The sequence below is a fragment of the Microcaecilia unicolor genome, chromosome 4 (genome assembly GCF_901765095.1).
Source record: "Microcaecilia unicolor chromosome 4, aMicUni1.1, whole genome shotgun sequence".
In the NCBI taxonomy this organism is placed as follows: Eukaryota; Metazoa; Chordata; class Amphibia; order Gymnophiona; family Siphonopidae; genus Microcaecilia; species Microcaecilia unicolor.
In genome coordinates, this window is record NC_044034.1 from 86,321,315 (window position 1) to 86,333,993 (window position 12,679).

At 44.8% G+C, this 12,679-nt stretch overlaps 1 protein-coding gene across 1 annotated transcript in view; it reads left to right on the top strand.

Annotated features, from left to right (window-relative positions):
* FREM2 (FRAS1 related extracellular matrix 2) overlaps positions 1-12,679 on the top strand; it is a 288,273-nt gene that overhangs the window by 17,770 nt on the left and 257,824 nt on the right. Inside the window, 1 exon segment of the mRNA XM_030200407.1 lies at positions 7,464-7,553. Coding sequence (XP_030056267.1) covers positions 7,464-7,553 — 90 coding nt within the window.

Sequence of the window (12,679 nt, forward strand, 5' to 3'; positions counted from 1 at the left end):
AGGCTGGCATAGAGGCTGGCAATAAATGGACTTCACAAATTGCTCCCAGGTGCATAGCTCCCTTACCTTCGGTGCTGAGCCCCCAAAACCCACTCCCCACAACTGTACAACACTACCATAGCCCTAAGGGGTGAAGGGGGGCACCTACATGTGGGTACAGTGGGTTTGGGGGGGTTGGAGGGCTCAACATTTACCACCACAAGTGTAACAGGTGGGGGGGGGGGGGGAATGGGCCTGGGTCCGCCTCCCTGAAGTGCACTGAACCCACTTAAAACTGCTCCAGGGACCTGCATACTGCTGTGATGGAGATGGTTATGACATTTGAGGCTGGAATAGAGGCTGGCAATAAATGTTAAAAAAAAATTTTGGGGGGGTGGGAGGGGGTTGGTGACCACTGCATCTATTATCAGTTGAGTGTTCAAGTATTTCTGGCATATTATTTGGTCTGTTTAAATGATCAGTGGAAACCACATCTGTTCTCAAACTGTTCCTGCATTTTACATCACCAGGATTCATCTGTTGGGACTCTTCTTTGTCACCTTTGCTTTTGTGTTTCTTCTTTTTGTGTTCTGTAAAGGGGAAGGGAAATGGGACTTGATATACCGCCTTTCTGTGGTATTTTGCAACTACATTCAAAGCGGTTTACATACATACAGGTACTTATTTTGTAAGGTTATTTCTTCTTTGTTTTTTGTGTCATTTTAAGGAGAAATCTTTTTTTATTGATGAAGTGGTACCAAATACAAGATACAGTCAAAGAGTTAAACATCATCATTCAGTAGACTTAACTACAAAAAAAATGAATAAAAATAGTCGTTCCCCCCCCCCCCCCACCAAAACCCCGATCGAGCATAAGATGGAAAATCCAATAATGTGTAAAGAAACTTTTTACATATAGAAGCCTGGACTCTTATGACCTCCCATATCCAATAGCAATCATCTTAATGTTTTGGACACTCAATTCTGGTCATTCCGTCCCCATTCTGATTGCAAAGTCTAACCTCCCTCTACTCCCACCCCCTTATTGTGAGATATTTTAATCTCGAGGTGGGGATACATCTGAGAGCGGAGGTCCTCTTCTGTATTCATCTTATGTTGGACTAGATTCAGTAAATTCCACTGATAAAATTATGCATCAAGCGCTATTCCATAAAAAGAATTAGCATCGAAGCACCTAATCTGCACCAGTGGCGAAGCCAGACTGCCAATTTTGGGTGGGCCTGAACCCAAAGTGGGTGGGCACAAAATTTTCTCTCTACCCCCCTCCCCCAGCAAAATGTTGTCACACTCAGATACATTTGTCACACAGGGTAAAGTGCTGCTTTTCAGTGCATCAGATTTCAGACAATTTATTTAATAGCCTAACATCCTTTTCAGTGAGCTTTCAGAGGCCAAAACCTCCTGCCTCAGGTCAGTATAATGCTGTTACGGTATCCTCTCCTGACCTAAGGAAGGAAGTATTGGTCTCTGAAACTTTATTAACACCATATTACTTTATCCTAAATTAAAAATACAATTATTTTCTTTACCTTTGTTGTATGGCCATTTACTTTTTCTCATTGTGTTGCTCCCAGTCTCTAGATTCTGCTTTCCTTCGTTTTCGCTTAACTCTTCTGCCAGGGTATCCTGGCCATTTGTCATTTTTCTCTCCTTTTTCTTTGCTTTCTTCAATATTTTCCTGCCTCTCTCTCTCTCTCTCTCTGTCCAGATTTAATTCATTCTTACTATCCATTCTTTAATTTCCTTCATCTACTTATGGCTTTTCATCTTTTTCTCACCCTTGTTCTCCCCATGCCCCTTCCTCTTATTCTCCAGTCTTTCACTACTCTCCTTTTCCATCCAGCAGATCTCTTCTTTCTCTCCCCATCCTTCCAGTGTCTCCCCTCTCTCTCCCCATCCTTCCAGTAGTCTCCCCTCTTTCTTTCTGCATCCTTCCATCCAGTGTCACCTCTTTCTCCCTACCCTTCCATCCAGCGTCTTCTCTTTCTCTCCCCATCCTTCAACCCATCTACCCTCTCTCCTAATCCTTCCATCTAATGTCTCTCTCTGCCTCCTTCTAACCAGTGTCTATCTCTCTACCCTTTTCTGTTCAGTCCCTTCTCTCTACCAACTCCTTCCAGTCTCTCACCTTTCTCTCTGATCCTTTCATCCATCTCCCCTCTTCTCTCCCCATCCTTCCATCCAGTGTCTCTCTCCCTATCCATCCGTTTTTCCCTCTTTCTCTGCATCCTTCCATCCGTTTTCCCTCTTTTCTCTGCCATCCTCCATCTGTTTTTCCCTCTTTCTCTCCCCATCCTTCCGTCTGTTTTCCTTCTTTCTCTCCCCCTCCTTCGTTTTCCCTCTTTCTCTAAAACATTCCGTCTGTTTTCCCTCTTTCTCTCCCCATCCTTCCGTTTCCCTCTTTCTCTAACATCTTCCGTCTGTTTTCCCTCTTTCTCTCCCAGATCCTCCGTTTTCCCTCTTTCTCTGCCATCCTTCCATCTGTTTTCCCTCTTTCTATGCCATCCTTCCGTCTGTTTTCCCTCTTTCTCTCCCGATCCTTCCGTTTTCCCTCTTTCTCTGCCATCCTCCTATCTGTTTTCCCTCTTCTCTCCCCATCCTTCCGTTTTCCCTCTTTCTCTGCCATCCTCCTACCTGTTTTCCCTCTTTCTCTCCCCATTCCTTCCGTTTTCCCTCTTTCTCTGCCATCCTCCTATCTGTTTTCCCTCTTTCTCTCCCCATTCCTTCCCTTTTCCCTCTTTCTCTGCCATCCTCCTATCTGTTTTCCCTCTTTCTCTCCCCATCCTTCCGTTTTCCCTCTTTCTCTGCCATCCTCCTATCTGTTTTCCCTCTTTCTCTCCCCATCCTTCTGTTTTCCCTCTTTCTCCCCAGTCCCCATCCTCCTATCTGTTTTCCCTCTTTCTCTCCCCATCCTTCTGTTTTCCCTCTTTCTCCCCAGTCCCCATCCTGCCATCCGTTTTCCCTCTTTCTCTTCCCATCCTTCTGTTTTCCCTCTTTCTCCCCAGTCCCCATCCTGCCATCCGTTTTCCCTCTTTTTCTCCCCATCCTTCCGTTTTCCTTCTTTCTCCCCAGTCCCCATCCTGCCATCCTCCTATCTGTTTTCCCTCTTTCTCTCCCCATCCTTCCGTTTTCCCTCTTTCTCTGCCATCCTCCTATCTGTTTTCCCTCTTTCTCTCCCCATCCTTCTGTTTTCCCTCTTTCTCCCCAGTCCCCATCCTCCTATCTGTTTTCCCTCTTTCTCTCCCCATCCTTCTGTTTTCCCTCTTTCTCCCCAGTCCCCATCCTGCCATCCGTTTTCCCTCTTTCTCTCCCCATCCTTCCGTTTTCCTTCTTTCTCCCCAGTCCCCATCCTGCCATCCGTTTTCCCTCTCCCAATTCAGGCCCGCCAGCCCCAGCTACAAAAAGAAGAAGCGCTCAGCTGATTGAGCTGAGCGCCGCAACCAACGCTAAAGACGAGAAAAAATGTAAAAAAAAAAAAAAAGCGCGGCACCGTAGTCAACCTCGAAGCATTGGCTGCTGGCTCTGCAGGCTCCTTCCGTCTCTTACGTCACTGCCCCGCTTCGCTCCAGTGGACTTTGGTCCTGGGGAACTGAGGAACTGAGTTCGATTCCCGGCACAGGCAGCTCCTTGTGACTCTGGGCAAGTCACTTAACCCTCCATTGCCTGCCGCATTGAGCCTGCCATGAGTGGGAAAGCGCGGGGTACAAATGTAACTAAATAAATAGATTAATTGTTGTAACAAGCTGTTTTAACAAATTGTTAAAGTGTTAACAGTTCTTAACAAGCAATAACGATCACAAATTGGCAAAAATTAGAATTTACATATGTACATTGCTAAGTGTATTCTGTAATGTACTGCACCTAAATTATAATGTGCGCAGGCGAAAGGGGGCGTGCTTAGGGGAGTGGAAATGGGCGTTTCATGGGCATTCTAAAATCTACACGCTTTGTTATAAAATATGGGCCAATGCACACAAATCTACGTGCAGGGATTTATACCAGCATTTTGTTGGCATAGATTTAGTCACATGAACTACACCTAAGTGTATTCTAAATACTATGCATAGATTTACGTGCGATATTTAGAATACACTTAAGCATGATTACATATCGCATGGGCTCTATATATAGAATCGGGCCCAATAGGAGTTATGCACACATTGTTATAGAATATGATGTGTGCGTAACTCCCAATTAAGGCCAATTAATGCCAATAATTGGATGTTAGCAGCCAATTGGTGCTGATTGGCTCATTAATCAGTTACCTTGAACACGCAAATCAGCTGTGCCATCTATTGAATCCAGGGTTTTGTGCCTACATGTGGTGCACAGCTGGGGTATTTCTATAATACAGTGCCCATGCGCCTACTTTCCATTAGAAAGTACTAACAATTAACTCATATCATGCTACATATTTCAATAATTCTAACAATTAACTCATATCATGCTACACTAGCATAACCAGGTATATGAGTACCTGTAATTTAGACATGAACATTTTTGCCAGCCAGCGAACTGGTGTAAGTGCTTGTACCCAAATGTCAGATATACATGGGTAACTTTTAGTATTCAATAGTTACAAGAGGACCTTACGAGACTGGGAGACTGGGCGTCTAAATGGCAGATGACGTTTAATGTGAGCAAGTGCAAAGTGATGCATGTGGGAAAGAGGAACCCAAATTATAGCTACGTAATACAAGGTTCCATGTTAGGAACCATCGACCAAGAAATGGATCTAGGTGTCGTCAGTGTGCTGTGGTGGCTAAGAAAGCAAATAGAATGTTAGGTATTATTAGGAAAGGAATGGAAAACAAAAATGAGGATGTTATAATGCCTTTGTATCGGTCCATGGTGCGACCGCACCTCGAATATTGTGTTCAATTCTGGTCACCGCATCTCAAAAAAGCTATAGTGGAATTAGAAAAGGTACAGAGAAGGGCAACAAAAATGATAAAGGGGATGGAACGACTTCCCTTTGAGGAAAGACTAAATCAACTAGTTCTCTTCAGCTTGTAGAAGAGACGGCTGAGGGGAGATATGATAGAGGTCTATAATTATAAATAGTGAGCTGCATCCTAATAACACATTCCATAATTTCTAAGAGCTTGTCTGTAGGAAAGGTCCCATCTTCCCTTAAAACTGCCATCATTAGACCCATACTTAAGAAGGCTAATGTGGATCAACTCCAAACCAATTACCGATCAGTTTCAAATCTCCCTTTCCTTTCTAAGATCTTGGAATCTGATGTATTTTCCCAATTACAAATACACGCAAAGTTCGTCGATGCATTGCATCCGTGTCATTCAGGGTTCAGGTCCAGTTTTAGTACTGAAACATTTATTACGGGACTGCTAAGTTAACTTCAAAGTCATCTTGATGCAGGTTACATTGCACTGGTAATGTCTAATTGGCTGCATTTGACCTGATAAACCACTACCTTTTACTCCAATGCCTAGCCTCTATAAGGATCTTGGGAACAGTTTTAAATTTTTTTTTTTGGAACAATATACTTTTCGGGTTCTGCAGGCGTCTTCTCTGTCTTCCTCCTACTCTCTCTCCTATGACATTTCCCTGGGTTCTGTTCTCTCCCCACTTCTTTTCAATCTCTTTATTAGCCCACTGACATTGTTAATCCAGGCCCATGGTATTAATTCTTATTCCTATTCAGATGACTTCCTTCTTGTGCAGTACATAAAGAGTGAGGCTATTAACTTCAGAATTGTCTTCACGAAGTAGCAACATGGCTGCAAGATCACTGGTTGGTTTTAAATCTAGAGAAAACAGTGGTTCATCATCCGTTCCTTCTCTTACTCCACTTCTGTTCAATTGGCCAATTGTCATCACCTTCTTCAAGTATCTTGGTATTATCCTGGATCTGGCATTTTCTTCTTCTCCACAGGTCTCTTCTGTACTCTGATCAGGCTTCTATTTCTTACGTAAGTTATGGGTAATCCAAAACTTTGTGGAATCAAACTATCTCCAGTCCCTGTTCTATGTATATATTAACTCACGTTATAACTATTGCAGTGTCAATACATGCAGGTATTACAAGTTCTAATCTAAAATGTCTTCAGACATTTCAAAACACTGCAGCTAGGATCTTATATTGGGAAAAATGCCATGATCATGCCACACCCCTTCTTAAACAGTTACACTGGCTTCCGACAGAATTCAGAATAAAATTTTAAATGCTAAGTCTAATACACAAGATATATCATAATAGTAAACTTGCTTATCTATCGTCACTGGTTATACCTTACCCTCTCTGTATGCTCCGTCCCTTACAGACAATAGGCTTGTCTTGCCCTACCCATGTAAGACAAGTACCTTCTATTTTTTGGCCCCTACTCTATGGAATTCTTTGCCACGGTGCTGTTACTGCGGAGACAATTAGCAGAGCTCAACAAGAATCCAGTGGAAGGGTTTTCAGCAGGCTTAATAGATGACAATGATCCTTATCGATGGGAAGTTCTTATTATTGGTCCTCCAGATACGTTATAACTCCTGAGGCAGGCCTGTGGCCGAAACACAGTACTGTGTCGAGTCTCCAATAAAGTTTGCTCCTTTATATATCACCATAGTCTCTACATCCTGAAGTCATTGGTTCCCTTCCCACTTTGTTTTGTGTATCTTTTACCTCGTAGGATTTAGTGTTCATCCACCCAGTGGATAGCCTACCCCATTCTTTGCCACAACATCTTAGGTGAGAAAAATCATATACTTCATTTAGGACCACTTTGAAAACTTATCTTTTTGAATTGGCACTTGATAACCACTAAAGTAATGGAGTAGCCTAATGGTTAGTGCAGTGAACTTTGATCCTGGCAACCTGGGTTTGATTCCCACTGCCTCTCCTTGTTACCCTGGGCAAGTCACTTAACCCTCCATTGCCCCAGTTACAAAAAGCTTAGATTGTGAACCCTCTAGGGACAGAGAAAATACCAGCATATAATGTGTACAGGGCTTCACATGTCTAGTAGTACTATAGAAATGATTATTATTAGTAGTAGTAGGCCTGTAATGGGGTTATCAGACTAAAGAGTATGAATTTACAGTGCAATTTTTCTAGCAAAAAAGGTGCCGGAACTGAAATGCCAGGCCACCCTCCAGGGGTGGGGTGATCACTGAGGGACTCACTCCACAATAGCCAGGCCCCCTGCAACCAGTCACAGAATCTATGACAGGGCAGAATTGGTGTGTAGAGCCTGAGCTCTTTCATTAAAACTTGTGGTCCATGGGTCAATTCTAGCAGACACTGGAAAAGGTGCCGGCACTCAGTACCCCCAAGTACCCCCTCAAAAAAAGCCCTGTGAATTTATGTTCTTTCCTATTAATTTTATGGAGTTCTGCTTTTATTTTCTTTTAATTCTGATGTTGTAAACCGCTTTGACTCATTTACTAATGAAGCAGTATATCAAATTAATAAGCCATAAACAATAAACCATATTTTTTCACATTTCCAGCTGATATAGACGACATGAAGATATGCTACATCCTAAGAACAGGATCTAATGCTACCAGTGACATCTTCCATTTCACAGTTGAAGACAATGGTAAGTAAACTGCTTCTTTCTTTCAGTGTTTTCATTCTTGGCTAAAAAATTGCTGCCATCCATTTTAGCAGATGTTTTGCTTAATTACAGGAAGCGCCAATAAGCTGATATCATACTGTGTGTTCTTTATTCTGTGAACTATTATTATAGCAGCTTCAGAGATCTAAGGTGGACTGAACAGTTTTGAATTCAAGGAAGATGGTACAGTTTTACAAGGCGTCTGTTCCTCATTCTTAATTGAGTAGCTTCTCAGACCAGTCCTTTTTTAAGCAGGGGACTCAGTAACTGCTTACGCTAAATTCGGTGCTGTGCACATTCAGGGGCCCTTTTATTAAGCTGCGGTAAAAAGTGGCCTGTGGTAGTCTGGACATGTGAATTGGTCATGCACTGGGCCTTTTCTTTTTACCATGGATGGGGAAAAGGGCTTTTTTAGTGGGGCGGTAAATGGCCGTGCGCTAACATTAAAAGTAGTGTGCGGCTGTTTTCTGCATGAGCACTTAACTGCCACCCATTGATCTAGCAGTAAGGGCTCAGGCGTTATTTGTGCAGTAATCAGGTAGCACGCGCTAATGTAGCCGCGCTGCTGATTACCTCCGGGAACGCCCCCGCAGTAGAAAATAGAAAAATATTTTCTACCACGGAAAACAGTGCGCGCCAACTTCAAAATTCCCACTGGGCACCCACGCTAGCCTGGCCGCAGTGTCGATTTGGCCCACGCTACCTGCTCATTAGCCCTACCACAGCTTAGTAAAAGGGCCCCTCAGTTGAAGAGGACTCTGGGGGACACGTTTCATCTTAGTCCTGATGTAATTGTCCCTGCCCATGCAAAGAGTCTCACTCTTGAACTGTCCTGATTTTGACAAACAAAACCTTCTGCTTTTGGATCAGCTATTCTGGATTAGCTAAACTGGCTTCGCTTCTTTTTCTCATTCAGGAAAACTAGTGCAGCATTGCACATCAGCTTTATAGTTTGCCTTTGCAATAATATCAGAGTGGAGTACCGCAAACAAAAGAATACAATTCACTCATTATGAGGAAGCAATGTGTCACATCATAATAACTAATAATCCAAGAGCCAGCTAAAATAAATAAAAAATATATCATATCAAATAACCTCAAAAACCTAGTTCCTAATAGACTTAAAACAAGCTCCATACAAAGCTCTGTTCCCAGTGTAATATCAGAATACAGCTGAAGGGGCGGGAGGGGGTTAGTGACCACTGAGGGAGTAAGGGGAGGTCATCCTCGATTCCCTCCGGTGGTCATCTGGTCAGTTCGGGCACCTTTTTGTGTCTTGGTTGTAAGGAAAAAAGGACCAGGTAAAGTCGTCCAAGTGTTCGTCAGGAACACTTTTTTCCATTATGGGTCGAGGATGCCCATGTTTTAGGCATGCCCAAGTCCCACCTTCACTACGCCTACGACATGCCCCCGGGGACTTTCATCGTCCCCAAGATGGAAAGCAGTTGGGGACGCCCAAAATCGGCTTTCGATTATGCCGATTTGGGCGACCCTGTGAGAAGGACGCCCATCTTCAGATTTGTGTTGAAAAATGGGCGTCCTTCTCTTTTGAAAATAAGCCTGATTGTGTTCTGTGCTATTGCAGTTCACTCCAAAATGCCATTCACATGCATTTACTACTACTACTACTTATCATTTCTATAGCGCTACTCAGTGGCGTAGCAAGGGCGGGGCAGTAGGGGCGGTCCGCCCCGGGTGTCAACGGGTGGGAGGGTGCATCCGTCTACCCCCCCCCCGGTGCAGCGCCTCCCCCCTGACACAGTCCCCACCTGCCTACGAGCTCTGTCCATCTGCAGACGAAGATGGCACCCCCCCCACCGGCGTGGGCCCCCCCCCCCCGGCATAGCGCCACCCCCCCCCCCCCCGACACGGTCCCCACCCGCCTATGAGCTCCATCCATCTTCAGCGCTGCTGTAAAGAAGAAATCGCTTCCTTGGCCCTTCCCTCACTCACTGTGTCCCGCCCTCTGACGTAACTTCCTATTTCCTCAAGGGCGGGACACAGTAAGTGAGGGAAGGGCCGACGAAACGATTTCTTTTTTACAGCAGCGCTGCAGGTGGATGGAGCTTGTAGGCAGGTGGGGACCGTGTCGGGGGGAAGGTGGCGCTATGCCGGGGGGGATCCACGCTGGTGGGGGGGTGCCATCTTCGTCTGCAGATGGACGGAGCTCGTAGGCAGGTGGGGACTGTGTCAATGGGGTGGCGCTGTGCCGGGGGGGGGGGGGTGCAGCGGCGATCCGCCCCGGGTGGCAGCCGCCCCCGCTACGCCACTGGCGCTACTAAATGTACACAGCGCTGTACACTTGAATATGGAGAGACAGTCCCTGCTCGACAGAGTTTACAATCTAATTTAATCCAGCATTTACTTCTGGAGTGAAACTACCTCATTGGGTAGGGATATGAAACTTTCTTTCTAGTCTGCTTGTGTCAACACAAATAGTATCAGTGAATCTGGAGCTAATGTGTATTCATTGCCACTTATACAACACGTGAAAATTAATACTAGTTGTGCCAGAGCTGAGCATTGAAGCTGGAAGATTTGAGTTCTTCAGTTCTGATTGTAGAAGCAGAACCTGTGCAGCATTATCACAGTGTCAGATGTGAGATGTGTGTATATAGATGCATAACTGTGAAATATGATGGTAAACACAGAGAAATGTGATCTTTTTCTGATGTTGAATACTGAGTACTGCAATTGTGGGCAGAGAAGGTTTCGATGTTTTGGTACATGTGTGGGTTTAGGATTATCTGCATGTTACTGTACTCATCCCAGAGACCTGTGCCGGAAAAGTAAATAATTATGGTATAATGAGTGATGATGTTCTTGTAAAATTATACATGATATCTCATTTTTAAAAGCATTAGTATTCCAGGGTGGTCCACCCTCAAGCTGTAATTCAGCAGCTTCCAGTAAAATCTGTTCTTGTGTACTCTTAAAATCCTGAAAGAGGTTTTTGTGATGCTGTCCAGCCTAGCTCAGCACAAGACACTGCTTCAGCTTACTAGGTTGATTTCTTTCACTAACCTTGCAGTTTTGCCCTTTGTTTTGTTCCCGGTGGTTTTCTTGCCCATCCTCCTGGGATAATTTCACACAGTGATTAAGACCTGTATAGAGGAAGAGCTCTGGGATGGAAGCTTTCCTGTAGAATGACCCCTCCAACCCTGCATTTAAGCCTGTAATGGTTGCTCCTACTGCTCATGCCTACCCTTTCTCTGTGTCATAAACACAATACATCTACATACAGCTGTTGCTGGCATGCAGAAGCCCCCAGCTGTTTATGCTTGCCTTTGGGAGAGAAATATTGCTAAGGAGGCACAGGGTCAACCCACTGCAGGTTTCCGAGCACAATGTCTTGAATTAAATTGCAGAATGCTCTAAGGAGAAATGGTGCCTCCTGTCCATTGCAGGCTCGATTCTCTTCCTTTCTTTGACCAGTCTGCTCCTCCATTTTATTTGTTTCCTCAGACCTCTCATCCTTTACCAGTTCTCATACTAGGCCTCTCGGTGTCTGGTAACTGAATAGTTGATTGAAGAAGATGAGCAGAAAGGTGGAAGAGAGTTATGTCAGATGGCTGAAAGTTATCCTGTCTTATGTGCTTAGGGCCCAATATGCACAGGAACATGGAGGCACTCAGTGTCCAGTAGTTTCTTGATTAGAGAGGGCACAGGCTTCTATGCCAAACGTGAACTGGGAAGGTAAAGGGTCATGGATTTGATATACCACATTTCTGTGGTACAACCAGTGTGGTTTACATATAATATACAGGTACTGTCTCTCTCCCTAGTGGGCTCACAATCTAAACGTTTGTACTACTACTACTACTACTATTATTTAGCATTTCTATAGCGCTACAAGGCGTACGCAGCACTACACAAACATAGAAGAAAGACAGTCCCTGCTCAAAGAGCTTACAATCTAATAGACAAAAAATAAAGTAAGCAAATCAAATCAATTAATGTGTACTGGAAGGAGGAGAGGAGGGTAGGTGGAGGCGAGTGGTTACAAGTGTTACGAGTCAAAACCAATGTTAAAGAGGTGGGCTTTCAGTCTAGATTTAAAGGTGGCCAAGGATGGGGCAAGACGTAGGGGCTCAGGAAGTTTATTCCAGGCGTAGGGTGCAGCGAGACAGAAGGCGCGAAGTCTGGAGTTGGCAGTAGTGGAGAAGGAAACAGATAAGAAGGATTTATCCATGGAGCGGAGTGCACGGGAAGGGGTGTGCCTGGGGCATGGAGGGTTAGTGACTTTCCTAGGATCACAAGGAGCCACAGTGGGAATTGAAGCCAGTTCCCCAGGTTCTCAACCCACTGCTTAACCATTAGGCTACTCCTCCAGAGAAATGTGGTTGTTTTACCTTCACACATTATCTGTGGGAAAATATTCTGTTTTTACAGACAAATTCATCAAAAATGTATAGGAACACATTTTAGAATATAACAGAAGTTTTTTGTTTGCTTTTTAATTCAATGAATTTTGTTGGAATTGCAGCCAAAGAAACCATGCAGTTTGCAGAGTTAGCACAGATCATTGGTGGGCCTTCATGGAATAATTTCTGGACTTGTGTAGCAGGACACCAGATGCCCCTTCTTGTGTGGTTACAGGAGGAACATTCTGGGTCCCTACTTCAGAAACTGGTGCCAATCAAAGGTAATGACAGGAGGTTTGTTCTGAAAAATAGCACAATCAAAGTTGAGGTTGAGCCAGTGGCATACTAAGGGCGGGACGGTGGAGATTGTCTGCCCTGGGTGCACGCTGCAAGGGGGTGCAGGGAGCAGCTGCACGGCTCTGCTGGTTCCCTGCTCCCTACTACTACTACTACTATTTAGCATTACTTCCTGTTCCAGGTCAAGGAACTGGCGGAGCCGTCAGCCACGCAGCTGCTCCCTTCACCCCCAGGAGTTAAGAGCGATGCGCTTGAAGGGGTGGAGGTGATGCGCTAGGGGGGGGGGGTGTTGTGATTCATGGGGGGTGATTCACTGTGGGATGTGGGATGCGCCGGGGGAGGGGGGGGGTGCAGTGGCGATCTGCCGCAGGTGGCAGCTGACCTAGGAACACCACTGGGTTGAGCTTTTGGAGAGAAGTATAAAACCCAACGTTATGGGAGGAGTCA